Below are 25,869 nucleotides of genomic sequence, written 5' to 3'. Positions count from 1 at the left end.
TTTGGATACCAGCTAGACCACAATGCACCTAATTTCAAGCTTACGCACGCGCCCCAGTATTTGCGAAAAGGTCTATGCCATACGGGGGGATGGAGGGGGGGACACAGAATCTCGTGTCAAATCACAAACAGAATTGCCTCACAGGTTTCCAATTACATCAACCATCTCTATAGACCTTTTTCTTGGTTCAGCCATCTAGAAAATTCCCCATCGATATCAATGTAACCATTCCGAGGCTAGAAGAACAAAATAGTCTGGTTCATATTGGCATAATGATTAATAGCATTCAACATTGTTATAAGATACAAGGAACATGACCAAGATGGAGACAGCATGGTAAAGGTCGATACCCTCACAGGTACTATTTACTCCTGATGAGAAGCAACATACCCTTGATTCAATCCCATATTTTGAAAACTCAATCATCAAATCTTAACTTCTTTAAGCTCGGCATAGACACTTAACTTTATACAATATGAAATGTTTTAACTATGATTTTCTGTACATTTAGTAAAAAGTGGGGAGCTGTGCCGAAGTGACAAATCTTTTAGAAAGAAAATTTATAGATATTATTCTTTTGATACAAATACTCCCCTGAACCGATGGAGTGAATGAGGAGCTTACAGGCATGTACCTGGCCTCAGCCAATTGATTAGCTTTAGGCAGGCAGAGGTGTGAGCTCCATCATCAAAAGGGTCACATTGAGTCTGGCATGTCCCTCATGCCTACGTTGTTATAAAGACCATCCAACACATTTGAGAGAAATAAAAAAATACTACTCTCGGTCTTTCAGTTGTTTTGGACAAAGAGAATTCTAAACATTTGAATGTCACTGAGTTACTGTGTCTACAAAACCGAGAAAGACGTTTTGCAGGTGTTGCTCTGAACATGAAGATCTAAGAGAGCAGCCTCAGACCATCCCAAAATGGATGACTTTCACCGTCTTCGCTTTGCCCGCTCCTCCTCTGTCTCCTCCTTCAACTTCCTCTTCTTCCTCGCTCCTCCTCCTCGATAAATCCTCACCTTTCTGGCTATCAGGAGTATCTGTATGAAGGAAAAGAAAATGGTAATAAGGTAAGTATATTAGGGTAGTATATAAGGGTTACTTCTCTATGTTATACTCCGACATCCCTATGTTCCGTCAAACTTAGTGTATTTTCCTAATCCTAACCCTAACCTTTACCCTGAACCTACACTTTTAAAAATCCCAGGTCAAAATGTTGACCATTCTTCAGGGTCAAATATTTTTTACCCTTTTCCAAGCTGAAAATGGAACGACCCAACACTATGGGTCATTTTGATCTGAAAAGGGTCAGACCAGATAGAACCCAGAATCTGGTTCAGATGTGACACTTGTGTCCTTGAGCAATATACTTTACTATAGTTGCTTCTCTTCACCCAGGGATATAAATGGATACCTGCGAGGGTAGAGGTTGATATTGTGTATGAAGAAGCCACAAGCGCCTTACAGGCAGCTCAGGGCTGTACACTCCCATGGGAGCTGAGAAAGACTAAATGGGAATGTTAAATGACCAGAGGACTAATGTTAAACGCATTGATACCATTTATTGTGAAGTGTGCTGTATAAGAATTTGTTACTATTATGATTGGCCAAAGCCTTAAAAAAAATCAATTGGGACTATCAATCTGAGATGATCCCTGCAGCTTTTTGTTTCCCCAAGTCACCTCGAGCAAACGGAATACTCTGGCGGTGTCAAAATTTCAACCAGGCTGTGAAAAAGCAGTTAATTATAAAGAGTTCTTATTGCCAGGGCTGCGGGAGTTACGAGAGAGAAACCAATTACAGAAGTTTAAAAAAAAAGCTGACAAAATATAATTTGGTAAAAGCAAAAACAGGTAATTACTTTCCTCTAATGATGCAATTAAATGAGGTGCCATACACTTGTTAATTACTTGCATTTGAGGCTGTAGCCAACAGCATTCTTGAAGGCACTGGACACCTTCGGTAATTGTCAAAGACCAGTGGTCTCAATTGGTATACATGTATCTCAACAAATGCAAAAAACAAAATGCCTTGAATTCGAGACCTAATCTGAGGGCTTGAGTTCAATTCAAATATTTTAGTGAGAAAATACTTTTTTCTCAAAATCTACGTTACTTCAGAGAGGGCAGTTTCACACAATGATTTATACTATCAAAAACTCTCCATTTCTCGTAAAACCAAGTAAGTTTTCTTGCTAACAATTATTTTGAGTAAATACCAATAGTGTCCTGAGTGTCTTTAACATGGACAACTAAGATTGTCCGATAATCACTGCAGAATTTGATTATCACTAACTCCCTCGGGTGCTTTACTAATACTCATTAGGGATTAGGGATAAGAGTCAATGCTGACAAAAGGTCTGAAACTAGGATTCATATTTGAAAAGGCATGTTACATACAACTAGCATTTTCACCTTTTTGTAACTCTCAGGGTTATAAATTTCAAGGAGTTTTTGAATGGGAAGAGTGTACTAGAGAGATAAATCACAGGGCATGATTTCCTTTTTAAAATTCGTGGGGAAAATGATGCCAAATTTTTGTTACCTTTATGTTGTGTTCCTTTGCCGACTATATCGTTCAGATTCATACATCTAGATTGACTGTGGTTAAGTGTAGCCAACTACCCATGTGTACCCCCTGCCCACCCACACATTTGTTCATAAAAGTTTCCCAGACAGTTTTCCAAGTCGATGAGAGAATTCTTACTTTGCTGTTCCCAGCCAAAGGGATTATCTGTCAGCACTTTCGTGTAGACTTCCCCAGGGATACTGGCTAGATCCTGAGCTGGGTCCAGATGAACGTCTTCCAAATCAGAACTAGGAAACCAAGACAAAGATCAGAACTAGAATTAGCAATTAGTTTTTTAAGACGCAGAAAGATCAAAAGCAATTTCAATATGCAAATTGATTGGATTATCTTGTTTGCCAATGGGTCCATGTCAATTAATTTTTTTATTTTCTATAAATGTTAAATGTCAATAGTTGTACAGTATGTTTTTATGCTGATGCATTTATTGCTCCTTTTTAAGACTCCTTCAACTAAACGTTCATTTTAGGGATACTTTTCCACCTTTTGAGATGTGGTTTTCAATATTGCCTGGTCCAGTTTGTTCAGTTAATAATACATGTCATCTTAATACTCTTTGGATTATTTCATATTTATGTTTGATGGTGTTTTAAATGTGTACAGCACATTGAAATCCAGTCGTGGATTTAAGGCACTTTCACTATATCGGCATATTTTAAAACCATAGTGGGGGTCAAGTTCAGGGGCCCGTACAATAAGGATAACTATTGCACACTCCCCACAGGAAACAAGGTTGGTATCTAGTATCTACCAGGAGTTGTCCACATTGTTTAAATATGATTCGTTTTTAATTTTTGCAGAGTGCGCCCACTGTCTAGGATGCTAATTTGTGAGTCAAATTGCACACTTGTATCAACGTTGTACCCCCTAAAAAATTGGGCTGCACTGTATAAAAGACCTGGAATTTCATCTTCAAAAGATTTTATTTTTCTTTATCCCATGTTTGGTTATCTTTAAAAAAAAAAAGATATTTTCATTTTGCAAAGGGCACTTCCATTTGAAGTCTATGAGAAAGTTTTGAAGGGGCACCAAGGCCAAGACCAGGACAACAAAGGTCATGTCCTCCATGGATCGTGGACATTGAGTCCCCGAATGGCACGACCAAGATTATTGTAATGATGACATCAGGGCCCAATTTCATAGAGCTGCTAAGCACAAAAATTTGCTTAGCTTGAAATTTCTTCCTTGATAAAAACAGGTTTACCAACCAAATTGCCATGTGATTTTCAGGATAAGCAAACAAAAGCTGAATGCCAGTAACAAGCACTAAGCAACAAATGGAAATTTGGCTGATAATCCTGTTTTTATCAAGGAAGAAATTTCATGCTTAGCAAATTTTTGTGCTTAGCAGCTCTATGAAATTGGGCCCAGGTAAAAAGGTTCAATAGGAAGTTCCTCAGTTGACACACAACAAAGGAAATCTGGTTGATAAGGGGCGGGTTCATTTACGAGACTTACCCCAGCCCATATGCAACATCTATTTGACCTTCAGCCTGGTACCAAGCCTCCTTCTCAACATGTCTACCAGCTCTAAGTAGCTCTGAAGAGTCACCAGTTGCGGAGTTGGGCTTTTCAGTCCGACTGGATAAACCATCAGTTCTAAGAAGGAACAACCATTCAGTCATTTTCGTTTTAACTGTTTGTTTTTTACTTCAACACAAAAAAGCATTTACAAAGATTTCATATTTTCTTCACTTTATCCATTGCACAAATTGCTGCCACCGGGCTATAAACATGCAGATCCTCAAGCATGCAAGCTCCTACTTAAAATTCACTTAAAATTCTTTTTTTTTCAAGGAGCGACTTTAAAACTTGTTGAATACATCCTAACCAGCGATCAAGTGCCTCCAATGAAGCAGATTCTTTTACATCAATGCTTTCCCAGCTCAGGAGGTTTTTGATGGCTTTTCCTTGCTTTCTGCATTCAACTTTGCAGTTGTAACAGACAAGGAACCTCATGCAATCGCCCCATCAGGCACAGAGGTCAAGGTGGGAGGTCAGCATCAAGGTTGATTTCACGATCTGAATGGGCATTTTCACCTGGAAAATCTGCTGTATCTAACACAAAATCTCAAAAGATGATTATTCTGGATGGCCCTTTAGAAGTAAAGCCGGGTTCATACTTCCTGCGAATGCTAATGCGAAACACATTTTGACGTCACAAATTCGCAACAAATAATTTGCATCAGTTGAAATGTGCTCAACTCCTGCAAAACATTTGGTGAAAACATGTTTGTGAAGTCAAAATTTGTATCACGTTCACATTCGCAGGAAGTATAAACCGAGCTTATTGAAAGTATCCCTTCCTCTTGCCCTTCCCAGCTCCCCTTGATCCTCGTACCTGTCTGTTCCTGTCGGTGATTGGTCGTCTTCATTACTCACGCTGCTGTAAGAATCACTAGAGAAATCATCCTCATCTATGGAATCGCTCAGCGAGTCATAATTGTCTGGGAGAGAAAAAACAGACCGATCTATCAAAGGCACTGGACACTATTGGCAATTACTCAAAATAATTGCTAGCATAAAAAATCACTTGTTAACAACAAGCAATGGAGCGCTGTTGATGGTATAAAACATTGTGAGAAATGGCTCCCTTGAGACAAAGGCAATTTCTCACTCGTAATTCAAAACATATGCAAGGCTCTGGAACTCACTACCTACTTCCGTCATTGTAGCCCAATCAGGCATGTGCTTAAAAAATAAGGGTTACGAAACATGCTTTCAAACATGCCCCCATGTTCACAATTTATTCACTTTATCTAGCTGTAAATCAATGTAGACATGTTCCCATTGGACTTTTCCCTGACTTTTCCTAAATGAATGGTAAACTGACCTCCCTGTAAGCTTACTGCGACCGTGATGTAAAACTAACCGACCGAAGAAGGTCGTGGAAGACATCTGCGCAGCCACAGTAATTTGACAGGGCCGCTAAAATGTCCAGTGGGAACAGCCCCGCGCTGTAATCCTACCGCGACTTACGCTGTAAAATGCTCTGCAAACGTAGCAACATATAAGTCCAGGTGGGAGTGCACAGTAGAATTACAACAAAGCAAGGCACGGTAACTTTCCGCGTGGCAGCGAAAGAAAAAGTCCAATGGGAACAGGGCTTAATACTAGCCACAACTAAACGCAAAAAGCGCTCTGCTTATCCTATTGAAAATCAAACAATGAGCGATTTGATGCACCCTAATGGATGTTATACATGTACAAGCACGAATAACAACCCAGTATAGACCGTATTGAATAACCCCTTTTTGCTATGAAAAGTAGGGCAAACTGTATGCGTGTCCAAACGAGTACATCATCGAAGCAAGCAGCATGCAACATTCCCGGTTTGATTTCTATGCCACACGCACGCACACCGCACATACGCCATCTTGTAGGTCAGATATTTGAATGGTGGCGTCATATATATCCATCAACTGCATAAGTGTGATCTTACCCGAATCTGAAGGCATTTCTTGCTCTATCTCATCAGCTTTCTGTTTAGCAACCGTTGCAAGTGCCATCTCACCTTTGTCCAATGCAAGATAATGAATGTCCTGTCAATACAACCGGAGGTACAAACCAATATCAGATTTGAATGCTAGTCTACCTTAACTTGAAACAGGTTTACTGATGAGGCTTTAGTGGCTTGTGCCACCAGTGTGTCTGACCTAGTTCCCCCTTTCAGAGTTTTCAAGCGTAAAACCAGACTTTCTGCTCCCCTCATCATCCATACACTCCTGATCTGCTGAGATCTTGAACAAGGAGCCATTCCAACAGCTTTAGTCCACGTACTGCATCTCTTTGGAACTCCCTGCCTGGTGCATGTTTCCCTCCATCCTACAATCTAGACCGTCATTTCCTGAATCAATTCCAACCTTCAGCTCCTCTGAGTTCTTTCCACTTTAAATAGTTGTTCTTTTTAAACTTAATGTTAGTAACTCACTATGAGTAACAAGACAAATGTATTGCATTTCTCACCATGAACAGGTCTCTTGAGTGGAGGTCCACGGCCAGCAGGAATGCCTTCTCAAACCTCTGATATCTCAAGAGGTGATGGAAGAATCTTCTCGCTAGGCGGCTGATTGGGTCACGGTAATCCACAACGATCACCTCGGAGAGGGGTCTCAGAGGGGCGTAGAAACTGCCCAAACTAGCCTCCAAAGCAGCTGTCAATAAGTGAACACGGCAAACTGTTATTTACTCAAAATTATTTAAAGGGAAGGTATACGTTTGGTAATCACTCTTTAAATAAATGGCAATAAAAACTTTTAGTTGGAAGCCAACAGCAGCTTTTGTTAGAGTAAAGCATTCTGAGAGGAGCAATGATTTCAAACTCTGGTGTTTCTGATCAGCAGAGTGTGGGTTCGAGTCCTAGTCACGAAACCTGTGTCCTTAAGCAAGACACTTAACCATGATGCTTCGTCCTTCGGATGGGACATAAAGCCGTTGGTCATGTGTGTTGTGTAAGGCATGTAAAAGAAGCCAGTGCACTTATCAAAAAAAGAGAAGGGGTTCGCTTTTCTAAGAGTCCTTGGCTTCACATCAACCAGAATAAATGAGATGAAACAAAATCAAATGAACTGACCAACATGTGATTTACCTACCTTCTCGGTCTGGGTTTAGAGGTACTTTTAAGAGATAATTAATGATGGAGGTTAAGCAGGTATAACAACTCCCACTGTCTGTATTCCAATTCATTACATTCAGAAGGTTTACGGCCTGTGCAGAAAACATGACAAGAATAAAACAATTGTCATATAATAATGTCCTTTTTTTAAAGCACTCTTTTACAGCCCCTTATGCAAGCCCTCACTGCACTTGCAAAGCCTTATGCAAGGCCCCAACGCCTAATGCTAGGCCCCAAACACTTCAAATTCTTAAACAAGGCCTCAAATCACTTCAAATTCTTAAAGAAGGCCTCAAAACACTTCAAAATCTTAAACAAGGCCTCAAAACACTTCACAAAATTGCAAAGATCAGCAACCATATTACTGTTAGAAAGCAATCACAAAATCTCACAATAGCTGAGATGAAACAAAATACAAGGCAATACAATACAGGAACTTAATAAGTCAATAAAATCAGTGTCCAATATTGTTCTGTGGACCCCTAAGCATGGGAGGAGGAAGCCTGGTAGACCGGCAATAACCTACACTGACATTTTCAAAATGGACACGGGACTTGAATCAACAGATTTCAAGTCAGCAATGAGGGACAGGAAGGCTTGGGGAACCATCGTGATTCGAGGACACCACTCGACTTAAGCAAGCAAGTAAGCATAAAATCACAAGAGGGGAGAGGTTACCAGCACGAACCACCCTAAGAGTCGTCAGCATCTGGCTATTTACAGTTAAAACAATACAACGAAGCTGAAATTTATAACAGAACCAGAGGGTTATGAAAATGAGTTGTTTAAAAAGATTGGTCTTCAAGACCTTATTAAACGTTAAAAGAGGGTCTTGAACACCCAGCAGGGTGTATACAAGTCTTATTATTATTTTCAGCATTACGTACAGAATGCCAAAGGTATGGAGTTCAAATCCCATCCAAGTATTATGCCTGTGGATTTTTTCCCAGGACACAAGCGCCTTTCATGTCCAACAATTTTGGAGTCAAAATCGTGCACAAACATATACACAAAAGATTTTACTCCCAAAATGACGCACATTGTACGGAGGTGCGTTCCGGTCCGCTTTGTGCAAGGCAGCTATGGAAATCAATAGACCCCTTTGATCATGCGAAATGCTACAAGTATGCTGAGGTCATGCACACGTTCTTATGCACAAAGAACAGCTATCGTCCACTTGGGCTTCAGGGATGGCTAAGATTGCATATTCCTATATAAAATTATATTTAGAATAATGCATTAATCAAAAAAGGCGACCAACTTGTGAAACTTTTTGCATCAGCTTTTAAATTTAACATCTCTTATATTGTGAAACTTTATTGTATATTGTCTACATTTATATCTACACCGTTGAAACCCAACGGTTCTTTTTAGAACCACCCCAACTCAATAGAGATAGTCATTACATGGTGTTACCGCAAACTTTTCCATATCGTATTTCCATCATGCAAAGTTTCAAATCCTACTTACATTTATACAGAATTAAAACAAGCGAACGGTTCCAAAATCCAAGGGTATACTTTGCATTTATAGGCTGTGGACACTATTGGTATTTACTCAAAATAATAATTGGCATAAAACCTTTCTTGGTGACGAGTAATGGGGAGAGGTTGATAGTATAAAACATTGTGAGAAACGGCTCCCTCTGAAGTGCCATAGTTTCCGAGAAAGAAGTAATTTTCCACGAATTTGATTTCGAGCCCTCAGACTTAGAACTTGAGGTCTCGAATTCAACCATCTAAACGCACACAACTTCCTGTGACAAGGGTTATTTTTCTTTCATTATTATCTCGCAACTTCGATGACCGACTAAACAGGTTTGTTATTTTATGCATGTTGAGATATACCAACTGTGAAGGCTATTCTTTGACAATTACCAATAGTGTCCACTGCCTTTAAAGGAACGTTACAGAATTGGTAAGAGACAAAAATCGTGAAGATCTCAGATTTACATAAAATTTACACGGTCCAATGATGATGATAGCAGAAAACATCCCTTGATATATTTCTGTGTGAAATGTCTTATTTGATGAGAAATAAATAATCTAATTTTGCGTTTGGAGTTTATCATTCAGTTAGCGTTTTTTTCGTTTTTGTTTGATATCGATGCAATGCCAAATTTGTAATCGGTTTTTCACCATTCTCTCGTGACCCAGATGGCCGATCGGTCTCAAACTTCTACAGGCTTGCCAGTTTATGTATTGATGGATTACATTACACTAACAGCAACTTTTTTGTTAGCAAAAAACATTTCTGTAATGTGCCTTTAAGCTTGACATTTTAATTACCTCATTGATTTGTTGATGATGTAAGTACTGTTGAATCAATTCCTGAGGCCCAAGTTGCCCTCTGCTTAACACACCAAGATGCAACTGTAGTATGGTTACTGGCCCACTGAAAGCAGACAGAAAAACATTACCCTTTTGAAATACGCCACTTAAAGCCATTGGACCCTTTCGGTTCAGAAAAAAAAAAAAGTTCACAGATTTACAAATAACTTACAGGGTTTACAGAAGGCAATGGTGAAAGACTTCTCTTGAAATATTATTCCATGAAATGCTTTACTTTTTGAGAAAACAGCAAAACAATATAAATTCTCGTTAACGAGAATTACGGATTTATTTGAAATACATGTCATGACACGGCGAAACGCGCGGAAACAAGGGTGGGTTTTCCGTTGTTTTCTCCCGACTCCGATGACTGATTGAGCCTAAATTTTCACAGGTTTGTTATTTGATATAGAAGTTGTGGTACACAAAGTGTGGGCCTTGGACAACACTGTTTACCGAAAGGGTCCAATGGCTTTAAAGTGGGCAGGACTTTAATTATGCATACTCACATGTTTAAAGGCACTAGACACTATAAGATAATTGTTACATGTAGCATAAAAAAACTTACTTTGTAATGAGCAATGAGGAGCTATTGATGAAGTATTAAAACAGAGAAGCAGCTCCCTCTGAGGTTATAACGTAGTTTTCAAGTAATTTGTCACTCCATTTTTAAAAGACTTGAAGACACTATGAGCCTGGCTTGTAGAGCAGATTGCTAAACCTTTTCAATGTAGAATAACTCCTGGGCTGCCCGGGCGCTATTCTACTTGTCATGCGCATTTACCATGTGCGTGATTACTCGGGTGTGGCTTGGTAAATAGCAAATATAGCACCTGGCACGTGATGATGAACGGACCAGTAAGAACTCGTCTCTCGGTCATGAATATGTATGAGGTATAGTATACAAACATTGACTGCCTCAAGTGCTATGGCGAGGTGATGCCCAGATGGGAGCGCTGTTCTCCTGAGGCGTAGTCGAGGGAAAATGGAATGGTCCGGGGATCACATAGCACGAGTAAAAGCAGTCAATATTTGTTTCATAACACCCCCACAGACTATTTATCATCCTCGTACACGTAACGTTCGTATGTGCGTTTCAGATAAACAGATGCACAACTTATTGGGTTCGAGGTGGATAAAAAGACGTCTGGGTACTGCACGCCGTGTGATAGTCGTCGGTCTATCACACGGCAAACGATGCACTATCAAACAGCCGCCATTTCTAGTAGAACTACATGTAGGACATCATGTGACGCGCTCTAAAGCAATGAAAAAGCAGAATACTTGTAAGGGGTGTCATAATAATGATTATAAACAACAGTGTTTTTGAATCTTGATGTTTAATTCTACTCACCCATCCAAAATGAGGAAAAGAGAGTCTTGTGCATCGGCAATACAGTCAGAAAAATTGGAGGAACGGCTCCATTGCAATGTACCAATAGTGACTGGGGACCTTCAGAATAGATGGAAGAAATACAAAATCTTTAAAGACACTGGAGCCGATTTCTCCAGTTAGGACGAGTAAAACGTCCTAACTTAGGATAGGTTCAATGCGTCCTACGTCCAAAGATTAATCCTAACACTAATAATAATAATAATAATCATCATCCTTAATCCTGGACACTATTGGTAATTACTCAAAATAATTGTTAGCATAAAAACTTACTTGGTAATAAGCAAAAGAGAGCTGTTGATAGTGTAACACATTCTAGTAACATTTCTTTTAGAAAGAAGTAGTTTCACAGGTGTGTTATTTTATGCATTGTTGAGATACACCAAGTGAGAAGACTTACCTTTGATAATTACTGAACGTGCCAAGTGCCTTTAAGGTTAATCTAGTAAAACTACACATACCTGAAATATTTAGAGACTTGAAATGTTGGTAGACTCCGGCAGTTCTCTCCCACAGTCAGTAGATTGAGCGGATTCAGGGCCATGTCAAAACACTAAAATTAAAATATATCAAAAAATAACATGCTTGATCACTGCACTCATCCATTAATACTATTAATAAGAACATCTTAGTCTTATATAGTGCGCGTATGTACAAGGTAGTCAAGGCGTGCATATATACAAACTTTCAGAAAGATATGTTATTGCAGTGATGAATTCTGAGACCCAGTTATGTAGCACCTTATAAGGGTTGACAAGGTGCTACGGCACATTCAGCAGCCACAGCCAGGAACATGGGGCGAACCCCTTCTCTTTTTGATAAGTGCACTCGGGTTCTTTTACATGCGTTACACAACACATGGGACCAACAGCTTTACGTCCCATCCGAAGGAGGAAGCAATGGTTAAGTGTCTTGCTTAAAGACAGTGGACACTATTGGTAATTGTCAAAGACTAGTCTTCACAGTTGGTGTGTCTCAACATATGCATAACATAACAGACCTGTGAAAATTTTAGCTCAATCGGTCGTTGAATTTGCGAGATAATAATGAAAGAAAAAACACCCTTGTCATACGAAGTTGTGTGCTTTTTTATGCTTGATTTCGAGACCTCAAATTCTAAGCTTGAGGTCTCGAAATCAAATTTGTGGAAAATTACTTCCTTCTCGAAAACTACGTCACTTCAGAGGGAGCCGTTCCTCACATTGTTTATACCATCAACCTGTACCCATTACTCGTAATCAAGAAAGGTTTTCTGATGATTATTTTGAGTAATTACCAATAGTGTCCACTGCCTTTAAGGACACAAGTGTCACTGCTGGGGATTGGAACCCACACTCTGCAGTAACGTAGTTTTTGAGAAAGAGGTAATTTTTCACTAAAATAATAAAAGACTTCTAGCTAGAAGTCTTTTATTCCTATCTGAAAGCACACAGATTCGTCCAACAAGGTTTTTTTTTCTGTCACCATTTTCTCACAACTTTGATGACCGATTGAGCCCAAATTTTCGCAGGCTTATTATTTTATGCTTTTGATGGGATACACCAAGTGAGAAGACTGGTCTTTGACAATTCCCAAACGTGTACCTTCCCTTTAAAAACGCTTTTCTACATTTTATTTTAGAATTTACCTGAATTTCTGCCTTGGTGCCAGACACAAAGACCAGAGAGCCTTCTGGGTGCCATGTGATAAGAGACGGCATCTACAGTAGAGAGATATTCACACGGGGTTATAGCAAACCTCTCTTAGTTACAGTAGAATTAGAACCTGATTATTAGCACTCATCTCTAACCTTTACCCATAGAGTTTTATATAAAAAACTAGAGGGCGCACTGGCCTATATACACGGCCCAGCATGCACACATGCGGCCATTTTGTAAGTTGACAAAACAGCATCGCATAGCGTGTATTTACGCGGCCCGGTGTGCGCCAATTTTGTTAGTTGACAAAGCATCGATTAGCGTTATAAACACAAACTCCAACAGGTACTTCATACTCAACGCGCGTGCAAAATGGTGCGCGTGTCATCTTGCATTCCCATCGTGTTTGTGCAAGCAGCATCACCAGTGCACCCTTTAGTTCTTATATATAACTGCGGCCATCTTGCTTTTCTTCGACATTTGACCCAAGCAGATCCTTGCCATTTTATTGGAGGATTGTCCGTCACGTGTTAGCAAATGAAAGTACTATTGCACGCTACGTCACTCAGCATGCATTTTTCGTTCCATCCGAAAAGTACTATTGCACGCTGAGCAAAAAACATCACTGCGTGCGCGTGTCTTTGGTAACGCAGCAGTATACTACAAGGCACATACTAGCATTCGGCAACTGCATGTCTCAAAATAGCTGTACAGAATGCACATTGTCAAACAGGTCGACCCAAAAGAAACGGGTGTAATTTCACATTTTAAAATTGTAGGCCTACGCTTTTTTTTTTTTTTTTTGAAGTTGTATCCTCTTATCAAAATGACAAAGATCTACTTGGATGTTATATAAAACAAATAATGAATGTTTTTCATTCGTGCAATGGTGCGAATATGTTCAACCGTTGAAAGATGTAATGTTCCATCTTTCAACTCATGAACATATTCGCACCATTGCACTCATAAACATTCATTATTAATTGTATACATTGTTGATAAACAAAGTGCGCCGGTTGGCGTAGAAAAACTTGGGCTGTGACGTTGCAATAGAAAGGTCTACATGTATGTAACCAAACCGAGACTAAGAGAAAAATAGAGTCTGGTTCCTTTTATGACATAGTAACAGAACTGCCATTGTTACTGTTGTATGCAGGGTACCAGATCTGGATACCCATGATAATTGTCATTGAGCCTTTTGAAAAGTTCCAACAGAACTTAACACTTTCCTGCCCTTTACCAAGTAAAAAATGCCTCGGTACTCTTGGGCTTTCAAAAAAACAAACCATCAGGCCTGGGGTACCCAAAATATTTTTGTCATGCCTTTATCTAGGTCAAATGCTTCCCTATATGTTGCAACTGAAACCCCATCTTACCAAATCTGACTGCACAATTTGAGTCACACGTTTGCTCTCATCATAAAGCACCTACAAAAAAAACCACAAGAATTTATATTGATTTGGGGTTAAACTAAGACAAATTGACTGCAGTAGGATTTAAAGCCATTGGAAACTTTCTGAAGAGAACAAAAGTTAAAAGTTCACAGATTTACAAATAACTTACAGGGTTTAGAGAAGGTAATGGTGAAAGATTTCCCTTGAAATAATATTCCATGAAATGCTTTACTTTTTGAGAAAACATTAAAACAATTATCAATTCTCGATACCAAGAATAATAGATTTATTTTAAATACATGTCATGACACGGCGAAACGTGCGGAAACAAGGGTGGGTTTTCCCGTTATTTTCTACCGACTCTGATGACTGACTGAGCCTAAATTCTCACAGGTTTGTCATTTTATATACAAGTTGTGATACACGAAGTGTGGGCCTTCGGACAATGCGGGCTAAAGAATATCATGCCAGCACTCTACCAACTGAGCTCTCTAGCCCTATGTTGGCGGTGTCCCTATTTTGTCAATATTTTTGTTCAGGGGTGCCAATCAAAAGCTATACAACCATTACCAGGAGTGACACCCAAATTTGCAATGCAACATGGGAAGTGACAGCCAAGTTATCACCTTAAGGGGATGCAACTTTTGATTTCAGCTATCAAAAAGAAAACCACAAGGGAAACTAACCAGGTAAATCTTTTTTAATGATTTGGGGTTAAAAAATAAAAAATATTGTTTTAAGAATGAAAAGCCCAACAAAACAAATTATTTTTATTTTAGATAGTTCGAGTGATCAGAAAAATGTACTTACCAATTTGCCGTCGGAGCAGCCCAGAATCAGTTTGTCTTCACAATGATTTCGACCATGAGTGACAACTTTAGCTAAAGTAACAAATTAAATTGTAAAATCTTAGTTAAGTGACCAATTTCATATTGATAAATGAGAATATGTTTGCTTTTTACTGACAGATTCACATTATATTACCTTTCAATGGAATTGTAGTTACAGTGGCTCTTTGAATCTGAAAGACAATAATAAATAAGAATTTTTGTTTTATTAGACAACTATCATCCACTGCAGGGCTTCAAATAAGGTAATAAGAAAGTGGCGACAAGGTCTTAAACGGATGTTTAAATCCGGCATGAGCAAGGTTGTTTGATAAAGGAACGAGTCGAATGGCAAGGACCCATGACACACAACCGAATCAGTTGAATGGTTTCAAAAGAGTCTCTCATTTTAATGGAAAATTTACCAGGAGTCCTACTGGTAACATATGATAGGTTTCATTTTGGTTTTTACCCATAAACATGTACACCGATGTGTGTTAGCACTGAAGTACTCAGTACTTTCCCTGTGATTTCTTTTCACAGAGCAAGGGGAAGTTTTTAGTATACAGTGCTAACACACTACGGTGTATGTGGGTTAAACCAAAATGAATATTCTTTCCCGATGCAAATTTTAACATATGAAAGGTTTGTGAACGATAGTATGAAATCAGCTACCAAGGATCCAAATTTGCAGTGCAAAGTGAACTTTCACTATAAAGCAAACCTTGTCTACAATATCTACTCCAGAACGAATACCCTATCATACATTGGTGACCGGAGTAAACAAATGTGAATGAATTCATCCATGGCAAATATGTTTGGTACTACTCTTAAAATTAATGGCAATAAAAACTTGTGGTTATCGACCTACAGCAGCTTTTGGTAGTATTTTCAGAAACATTTCCGTTCACAGATAATGTGGTAATGGAAAAAGGATCTGAGAACTGTTACTGTCGGCAGCGCTTCTTAGAATGTGTACTCCTAATAGGGATTATTTTTCCTGTGTAGAAATTTTCGCAAAATCTCAAAAAAGCAACAACCTTTTTGGATGAACATTTCACAGGTTAGTTCATATACGACTAAAACATTTGAACGGTGCCAAAAACCAAATATATTCTTTGTCTTTAAGACCCATTTTGTACTTACCCTCATCTTAGAGCACTCATAGATGCAGGTATCTACGTTGTAATCACCCGATGAAGATGAGGAAACTTCCTCCAAGGTGTAGATGTGTCTTGGCTGAATCGAACTAAAGACAACACCGAACTAACTCCATTAAAAACTTGAATTGGTATAACATTGCATTCACACAACCTAAAACTGCATTCACACAACCTAAAAATGCAGCCCAAAACAATTTTTTTAAGTCGGTATTAATAATTAATACTAGGGAGATTGATTCATTTTAATTGGTCAAGAGGAGATGGCACTGTTGACCAAGGAAGTTAAGATTGCGTGGAGCATTTTTATTTTTATTTATTTTATTTTAAATCTTTAGACATACACAATAGTTACAAGTTGTACAGGGGCTGTCAAGGTTAAAACAAAAGTATAAAACTGTCATCAAAAGATGTGTAAAACCAGACCCCTGCCAACGATAAAAATATAATTATACAATATAAAAAGGTGATTGCACTAAAACATTTTAAAATCACACAATAGAAATCATTAAAACACAAGCAAAACCAGACTATTGAAAACAAAAAACTACACCCACAACAACACCGCATGCAAATCTCTAGGCCCAATTTATGTTGATAGGTCGAATATTTGGCTTGCGTTAGTTTGAAAGTTTCGTGCGATAGTCTTAAGCTTAAGCGTGCAAATGCAAGGAGCGACTTGACCCTCAACAAAGATTGAAATAAAAGTAAATGAAGAGTCTAAGGGTACCGAGGCTATATTGTCAGATTTGTTTAAAAAAATCTTAAGGCCTTTAAATGTTAACAAGATACTTATGAATGGGAATAAAAGAGTTTTGATTCGGTTTTAAACAAAGTTTAAAACCTTGCAGGGTTATGGCCAGGCAAGAAAAGGACCTCGCATTCGGCTTGGTTTTCTATTCGCATGGCCACAGCACAGCTGGTTTTAAAGAGCCATTTAAGACCTTGTCACCACTCTTTTACCAAAATATTAAATACAAAGCAATGGAGTTAAACCTGAATGCCCCATGTATTACCAAATTCTTTGATGTGCCCAAATATTAGAGAGACAAGAAGTATGCATTGACGAGCAAACGATATGAGTAAATGTTTGTTTGCAATCTTAAAAATAATATTCCTTACCTAAACGAAACGCTGAGAGGCTCATACTCGGTGCTAACAAAACACAGCTCTTCTAGCTTCGACCTGTAAACAAAATAATAGAAAGTAAAGTTGAACTTTTTATCATTTTCTATTTTGTATGATTGACTCTGCTTTGGACCGAAGACCAGTACTGATGTGTACCAATAGATTCCATTATAACTACGAACTACTGAGTCACTTTGAATGCCGTTTAAAGACAATGGACACTTTTGGTAATCAGTCGCCTCACTTGGTTTATCTCAACATATGCATACAAAAAAAACTGTGAAAATTTGAGCTCAGTTAGTCGTCGAAGTTGCGATATAATAATGAAAGAAAAACACCCTTGTCACACAAAGTTGTGTGCTTTCAGATGCTTGATTTTGAGACCTCAGATTCTAAATATCAAATTCGTGGAAAACTACTTCTTTCTCGAAAACTACGTGACTTCAGAGGGAGCTGTTTCTCACAATGTTTTAAACTATCAACATCTCTCCATTACTCTTTACCAAGAAAGGTTTTATGCTAATAATTGCTTTGAGTAATAATCAGCAGTATCCACTGCCTTTTAAGCTTGTACTTATTCCTAGGGTAACATACTTGTAGTGGAAAGGTGAGGACAAATCAATGCACCCTATTACTAAGATGGACATGTCTAAATAATCAAGTGTGTGTAAAAAATAATAATAATACACAGTACTTTTTATAGCATTTTATTACAGCCGAGGGCATCCCAAAGCACTCATTGTTTTTTCTATGTTAGCCACTTTTTGCAGTATACATGTAAGACCTAAATATTTACAAAGCACCATGTAAAGGTTTACAAGGTTCTGTGGTGCAATCTTCAGCCAACACCCAAATATTTAGACTTGGATAAGAATGGTAAGCCAGGCACAAACCTGCTTGCCTTTGCAAGATGTATTCCATGAAACTCAATAGATTCTGATGAGCTCAATGAAGTACAGATCTAACTCACCCATTGACTCCATACAGGAAAACGTTTGCCCTCTCTTTGTCACTTGTCATAGGTGACCAAGGCCACACTGATGTATCATCTCGACCCATGCTATACCACACTAAAACCTAGGACACAAAAACAATCAAAACAAATTTATGCTTGGTGACCTTAAAACACATGAACAGTATCCCACAAGTACAAAAAATGTTTGACTATCGGCGTTTTCCTGTTTGGGTGAAACAAGGTCGGCCAAATAAATATGTAAACTGCTGAAACAAGGCTTATCAAAGATCTTCAAACAAAACTAATTTTAATGGAAAGTTCAAGTATTAAACTTCAATATTTTATATAGGTTCTGACTATTTCATATCTTTATATTAGGATATTAGAAGTAAGGATTAAATACATTTTCTGACAGTAAGTCGGAACAGCTAACTAGAAATGCAGTGTTTGTGACATTACATTGGTGACAAAGGCCACACTGATGTGCCATCTTGACCCATTCTATGTTCCATGTAAAAAATCTTATCTTGGCACGTTCTTTTGTGTGTTCATCCGGCTACTCTAGGCGGGATGTTTTTGCACTGACATGACTAAATTAAGCTTAGAAATTGCAATAGAAGAACTGGACGATTAGATTAGATTAGATTAGAATTGTTATAAGCCTATGGGCAATTCCACGGTCAGTCGCATTACCCTTTTCAGTGTCATTTCTCGATCTTGGTGCTAGAAGTTCTATGTGAGATATTCTTTCTACTAAGTTTATAGACTGATTTGTACTTGACACCCAACGCTTTGAATTGATGATATTAGAAATGTTGTGGGCTTTGTGCTTTGGATGTTACAACATTGTAAAAAGCGGTCAGTCGCATTACACAAAAAGGACATGGTAAAAAACACACTTATCACAATTCAAAAATTGCCTCCATCAAAAAGCTTGCGAAAGTGTCACTATATGTAACACACAACTCTTTTACATGAGTATCCAATGGTCAGCAACTTTTAGGTACACATGGCAAAATCATGGTCAGTCGCATAACGGTCAGTCGCATTACAGTTTTCCAGACAATGTAGCCACGCCTACTTCTAACTATAAGCTATAACTTCTATGTGGAAAGAAAGTTGTGACAAAAACTCGATTTTTTTGTGTCATGTCCATGTTTGCTTGGAATTGCCCCTATGATAACAAACAACCACAGGAATTTTGAGTATTAGTATAACATCATAAACACCTGTAGTTATCCTCAATAACGATATAATATATATAAAAACAAGAAAAGGGTTCAATTCCCAACAAACTCTGAATCCTACTCACCCATTCCTGATTGACGTTAACCGATAGCTTCCTGTCACGTTTCATCTTCATACCAGAAAGGTCTGTATGTGTTACCTGAAGTTAAGAACAACGGAGAAATCAAAATAATCAAGATACTCAAACGCCTCAAAATAACCCACATCACCCATGGCAAATGCTGTGGTGCCCTGCACTTTTGCTTTCAATACTAATATACATTTTCCTAATAGTCGTGCCCCTTGCCAGAGCAAAACTGCTGTGTCCTCTAATAATAATAATATTAATAGATAGTTTTTATATAGCCCTGTTCACACCAGAAGGCGTCCCAAAGCGTTTCACATTAAAAAGTCCTGAAGGATGTCAGCCGACCAAAGATATGCTGAATGGGCAACTTCCGACCAGGAAAACTTCCGATCAGGACAATTTCGGGTCAGGCTGTGATAATAATAATAGTAATAAATATAATAATAATAATAATAATAATAATCCGTTTTTATATAGCACTTTTCACACCCGAAGGGCGTCCCAAAGCGCTTCACATTATTACCCCTGGTCACTGGGCCTTAAGTCACTCCTTAAACCTGCTCAGCTCCCTGGTGGGGAGTATGCAGCCTGTGCAACATTAATATGCGCTACTCGGCTAAATCAATCACAAGAACCATCTCTGCCCTCACAGGTACCAATTTACCCCTGGGTGGGGAGAAGCAATTATAGTTAAGTGTCTTACTTACTCAAAGCAGCAGCACTGTAAAGACAGGCTGTCGGGGGAACGGAACCAGTGGTCCAAGCGGGGCACAATGCAGGAGACCATGAGCAAATGCCTATGTCTAAGACCCAGTTATTAGTTAGCGGTGCATTGAAGAGTGCTAAAAGTGCTTACTATTTCACCAATAGGCATGTTAGTTTTACAGATTATGAGACCCCTTTCATGGGCATTAGAAATTGAAATCAATTGAATACAATTTAAAATTGTATACATTTGCAAAGTACCGATAGTTCTATGCAGTTAAATGGTTCCAAATGTTGGATCAACTCGTTAGCGATAACAATACCATACCTTTGGATCATAGGTGGAAATCTTGTCTATTTTCTTTGAAAAGTCTGTTCCTGAGTTGGGCCTCTTGCTAAAGAAAGCAAATCCAAGTTTAGGTTTGTCCGGGAAGGTGCAGACAATGAAAGACTCCGTAACGACAGCTGGTTTTCAAGAGAGGGTAAACAAAACATTCATCACTCAAAAGACCAATTCATAATTTGTAATCTAAATGCAATATGGACATGACCCTGCGAAATATTTCAGAAAAGTTTACTTGTGCTCAACTTCTGCGATATATTGGCAGCGAAAATGGAGCTGTGACGTCAAAATTTGTATCACATTCACATTTGCAGGAAGTTTGAACCGGGCTTTTATCAATGACATCATCATGACGCCATCTTAGAGGGCTAAGGGCTTTGTCAAACGAGACAACTTTTGAAGACAACTTGGAGGCAACCAACTGCAGTGCCAGCTAAAGGACCACTAAGATACATACAGCACATGAGTAATTTTTGGAACATTGTCCTACTATCCACGAGAAAAAAAGGTTAATATTGTAATGTTAATGGCTTTTCTTGGAGATTGCCTGGAACTGGTTGCCTAAAAATTGCCTCGTGTGACATGGCCCTAACACAGATGAAAAAATGGAAACGCACGTTTGATCTTCAGCTGAGGGCGCCCTACACAAATTACGTTATCTGCATAAGGTCTAGAGACTGTGCACGTCAAGCACCTATTCAAACATTGGGACCAGTTAAATGCACAACTTTGTTCCTTTCATGCATTAAAGCAATGTGTGTGGGACCAAGTTATAAAAAAAAATCCAATGTGCACAACAATTGCATGGTCTATTGTCAGAGAACAAATTCTGTGAATTTTTTTTCTGTACCATTATTGATCGTCTCCGAGCAGAATTTGCCTTGAAGAGATCTATCAATGAGGATTCTCTCAACATCACCGCTGTGAGCAGACACTTGGAAAGACAGCAGAATACAATTACTCAGCATAACCTGAATAGAGGCAAAAGAGCAAACAGTTTAAAAATAGAAATTATCAAAAACAATCACAGGAAGTTTTAACGTTGGACTCACAAAATCGTGAAAACCTATAGTTATGTAAACATGCAATACAACTACAACAACAATTACATACAATCAGTACAACAAAAAAACATACCTGAAATTATCATTATTACTATTATCATTATTATCTGTTAACAAGAGTGCTTGCTACGTGAACCAGAAACACGGAGGTTAGCCCCCTTCTCTTCCACAATAAGTGTTACAAGTGTCACAACCGGGGTATATTAGCAAACGTGGGGTTACTTTCAAAATCATTCCCCCAAACTTTTCATCAGGAGCCGACGCCACCACTTCTTTGTTCCAATTGGAACAAATCCTTCCACAATACGAATGAGTTATTTTTACCTGAAGTTGTCTTCTTGACTTCCATCTTGTGAAGACGACTTGGTTGGCAGCCAACAAATCCTACGAGATGCAAACGATGTTTAAAAAAAATTCAATTATTAAGAATTTCAGCTGTTCAAAAACATGACCTTTTAGAGGCTTTGGAGTCACAGAAGGGAACATTATTTCACAAATGTCATGGATTATGGTTAACCAACAAATAGCAGGAAGACAACGGGCTCAATGTGTTTGCTATGTGCTTCTGAAACTTGTTGGAGCCAAACCAGATAAGATGGGCATAGTCTATGGTGGAGTTACACTTAAGTCATGGTGCTAGTAGGATAGTGAAGAAGAGAATACTGCTTGGTACCACTCATGTGAGTGGTATAAATCATGCCTACGATCTTTCACTTTTCTAGGTAACCCTCGTTCTCACTCTTCCCACATTTGATTTTGTCTATCCTGTTTCCAACTTCTTGTGGTCAAACCAGCCCCTTTCCATCCAACTCACTGTCAGTGTCTCCGTATTCATCATTGACCCTTGTTGTTTTTTCTTCTGAGTACTTTCTGCCTCTCGGTCTTTTCCACTTGACTGCTTATGTTACACTTATATACCTGTTGATGTGTATGTGATGCCATTTAGCCTTCAAAAAAAGACTCTGACTCTGCTAGGGCCAAAACATCAGGCCATTAGCTATTTTTTGCATTTATACTAAAGGTCCTTTCAGTTGGAAAGCAGTTTGCAACAGCTAATTCTATTTTCTCTAAACAGACGGTAGACAGACGATTCGTAAACAAAAACGTCACAATCATTAGATTCCAGTAAACTTTTTCCACAGAGAAATAAAATAAATTTATGAGTGACAATGATTACTGACTCACCTCAGTTTCCTTCAGAAGATCTCTCAACTTGTCCGGCCGTCTGTTCTTGGGCATCCATAACAAGTCTCTACCTGCAAAGAAGAAATAACAAACATATTACCACTTGATCATGATTAGCCTCTGATCATAAGTTTTTATATAGTGACCAACTAGTAGGAATTATTGATCCAGGGGTCGATTTCACAAAGAGTTAGGACTAGTCTTATCTCGAGTTAGGACGAGTTGCTCGTCCTAACTTAGGACTACCCATACATTTTGTATATGTCCTAACTCTTTGTGAAATCGACCCCTTGCACTGACCGGAAGATGGAGCTTGGGTCTATTTAGTTCAATTTTCAGCATTTAAATGAACTGGACACAATTGGTAATTGTCAAAGACCAGTATTCTCACTTGGTGTATCCCACCATATGCGTACAAAACAAACCTGGGAAAAATTGGGCTAAATTGATCAGGAGAACAATGAAAGAAAAAACACCCCTTGTTGCATCACTTTGTTTGCTTTCAGATGCATAATAAAAGGCTTCAGATGAAGTATTTTAACATTTGAGTGAGAAATTACCTCTTTCTCAAAAAATACGTCACTTCCGAGGGAGCTGTTTCTCACAATGTTTTATCCTATCAACAGTTCTTCATTGCTCGTTACCAATTAAGTTTTTATGCTAACAATTATTTTGAGTAACTACCAATAGTGTCCACTGCCTTTAAAAAGTGGCCAATCTACATGAATCACGATGCATGTGATGCTGCTTGATATTGATAATGTATGAAGTAATTTACAGTCAACTCACTTTCTGAATACTGCTGCTTCTGGTCTAGATATCCTGAAACAACTGCAAAGGAGAGAGGAGAAATCTTTTTAGAAACCTCAAAGTTAAAAGAATAAAGTGTCCCTACCTGCAAGAGGTGAGTTTTTAGGCTCAAACTATGTTTATGACTTGAATTGTTGTCTTTGAAATCTATCCACCCGAGAAACGAGCTCTATGTAGCTAGGACTCCATATCTGTGCACGGCACAGAGGAAGAGTTCTAAAGATGGCTAGTCGGTAGAATTACCAGGATAATGTTAATAATATTAAAGATAGAAGCTCATAATCAACACGTATCAAGAAGTTGTTTCAAGAATATATTAAACGTTGTTGTGTTCAGCATTGTTCTCATTAAAGGTACCTATACGTGCACACGTACGATCTACTAATGTACCAAGGTATTTTGGGTTCAGCAACTTACCTGTTTCTCCTTTATCGTGATACGTGTGACAACCGACATCAATGTCTGAAAGAAAACCACATTTTGAAAAGATTTGCAGGTTAATAGTAATGTCAATACATAAATTTCAGTCAGTCAAGCTCTTCGTTCCTTTGTTAGTATTTTTATCATTTTTGCCTTCTCACCTCGAATTGTAACCGATGATTTCAGAGACCAGATGTGAAGTTCCACCATGCAGTTCGCCATCACATCACAGTTCTGAATGCTAGCTTGGAACCATCATGCGGTATACTAGACAGGCAATCTAGGTTAAGGCCTAAAAAGTACACAAACAAAATATTAATCTTTTTTAAAGTAAACAAAATAGCTACTGACTCTGAGTTAGTAACACAGTTGTCTGACGGGTGAACAGACAATCCTCATTGAGTTGTCTCAACCGTCGCATTGTCCAAACTGTCAAGTTGTCCAATCAACAAGTTGTCTGGTATTCTATTTCAAGCTATTCTAATTCTTCAAAATGCCTTTCAAAGTCAAAGTAGGCCTAGTATAGTTGTGGTTCATCATGAACCTCCACCCTGCAGACAACTCTCAATTGGGATGGGAGAATGGAGGTTTATGATTATTGAAATAGGGCCTACTAATCCAAACAAGGTGATGTAAAAAAGTTAAAATTGTAAGCCTATGGACTACCTCTGGATTATATTTCATGGTAATTCAAAGGTCAACCAGCAAAAGTCGTCAGAGGCGAGCTCTCGATCGGTGTTTTCGCGGTCAAGTTCACATTTCATTCGGCTGGTCATCTCACCACCTAGAAAGCTCGCCACCAACAAAATTGCCCCCTGCAAAGTCGCTCCCTAACCGGCTCGCCCCGAGTTGTTACAAAGTCGCCCCCTGACAATGACGCTCCCAAACAATGTCGCCCACTAGCAAAGTCGCCCCTGACAATGTCGCCCCCAGCCATAGAGTTATATATAAGAACTAGAGAGCGCACTTGCCTATATACGCGCCCCGACATGCGCACAGGCGGCCATTTTCTAAGTTGACAAAACTGGCATCTCACAGCGTGTGTTTGTGCGGCCATTTTGTAAGTTGAACAAACAGCATCGCGTGAGCATTCAATAAAAAAAACCTCAAACGTGTATTTCATATTCAACGCGCGTGCAGAATGACGCGCTTGTCATCTTGCTGTCTTGTGGCGTTTGTGCACGAAGCATCACTCGTGCGCCCTCTAGTTCTTATATATAACTCTATGCCCCCAGCCAATGTTGCCCCCCTAGCAAAGTCGCCCCAGAAAATAAGGATTCTTTCGGTAATAATGGCTTAATTATTGTATTGGTTAGGGTTAGGGCCTTAGGGTTAGGGTTAGGGCTAGGGTTAGGGCTAGGGTTAGGGTTAGGGTTAGGGGGTTTATAGGGTTAGGGTTAGGGTTAATGTTTTAACTATATTCTTTTACCGTAAGTATTGTAGCCTTAACTATTTCCCGAACAACATCTGGGTGGACTTTGCTAGGGGGCGACATTGGCTGGGGGCCACATTGTCAGGGGGCAACTTTGCTAGGGGCGTCATTGTTTGGGGGCGACATTGCCAGGGGGCGACTTTGTTTCAACCCGGGGCGAGCCGGGTAGGGGGCGACTTTGTTGGGGCGAGCTTGTCAGGTGGCGAGATGACCAGCATTCTTACATTAACATATGCCTTGTTGTCGAAACACAAAATGTTGTGTCAAATGTGTGTCTATTTCTAAAATTCAGACTGAATGGTAAAACAAAATATGACCCCAGAACGTAATTTAAGTTTAGCCCTAACTGAATAAGACATTACAAAGTTGAATAAAAATAATATTACCGAATAAAAGTATAAAACCAGCTCTTTCCGAAAGCAGCTCTGCTTGAAATCGACATCCACTTCCTGCACTCAACGTCGCCAATATAAACATTACCACTAAAAGGATGCGAAATGTCACGATTTGCTCATTCTTGAAAATGCGCAATATTTTTCAGTGGAGCTCTAAGCCTAAAAGAATTA

At 38.9% G+C, this 25,869-nt stretch overlaps 1 protein-coding gene across 1 annotated transcript; it reads right to left on the bottom strand.

Moving 5' to 3' along the window:
* Nucleotides 1–337: 337 nt before the first annotated feature.
* LOC139934512 (WD repeat-containing and planar cell polarity effector protein fritz homolog) lies at nucleotides 338–25,778 on the bottom strand. Its single transcript, XM_071928771.1, has 26 exons — nucleotides 25,690–25,778; nucleotides 24,033–24,163; nucleotides 23,869–23,913; nucleotides 23,431–23,472; nucleotides 22,642–22,712; nucleotides 21,781–21,840; nucleotides 21,243–21,363; nucleotides 20,378–20,514; nucleotides 19,342–19,416; nucleotides 18,045–18,151; nucleotides 17,069–17,131; nucleotides 15,933–16,035; nucleotides 14,944–14,980; nucleotides 14,770–14,840; nucleotides 13,942–13,992; nucleotides 12,556–12,627; nucleotides 11,390–11,481; nucleotides 10,890–10,988; nucleotides 9,494–9,599; nucleotides 7,183–7,297; nucleotides 6,557–6,744; nucleotides 6,033–6,132; nucleotides 4,932–5,037; nucleotides 4,049–4,189; nucleotides 2,711–2,820; nucleotides 338–1,044 (listed from the first exon to the last, which is right to left on the bottom strand). The coding sequence occupies exons 2-26, from the start codon at nucleotides 24,091–24,093 to the stop codon at nucleotides 911–913; spliced, it is 2,307 nt and encodes a 768-aa protein (XP_071784872.1). The 5' UTR covers nucleotides 24,094–24,163; nucleotides 25,690–25,778; the 3' UTR covers nucleotides 338–910.
* Between the last annotated feature and the right edge of the window lie 91 nt (nucleotides 25,779–25,869).

Source organism: Asterias amurensis, chromosome 1 (assembly GCF_032118995.1).
Source record: "Asterias amurensis chromosome 1, ASM3211899v1".
NCBI lineage: Eukaryota > Metazoa > Echinodermata > Asteroidea > Forcipulatida > Asteriidae > Asterias > Asterias amurensis.
Note: the sequence above shows the minus strand (reverse complement) of the source record. Positions and strands in the feature narration are given on the sequence as shown.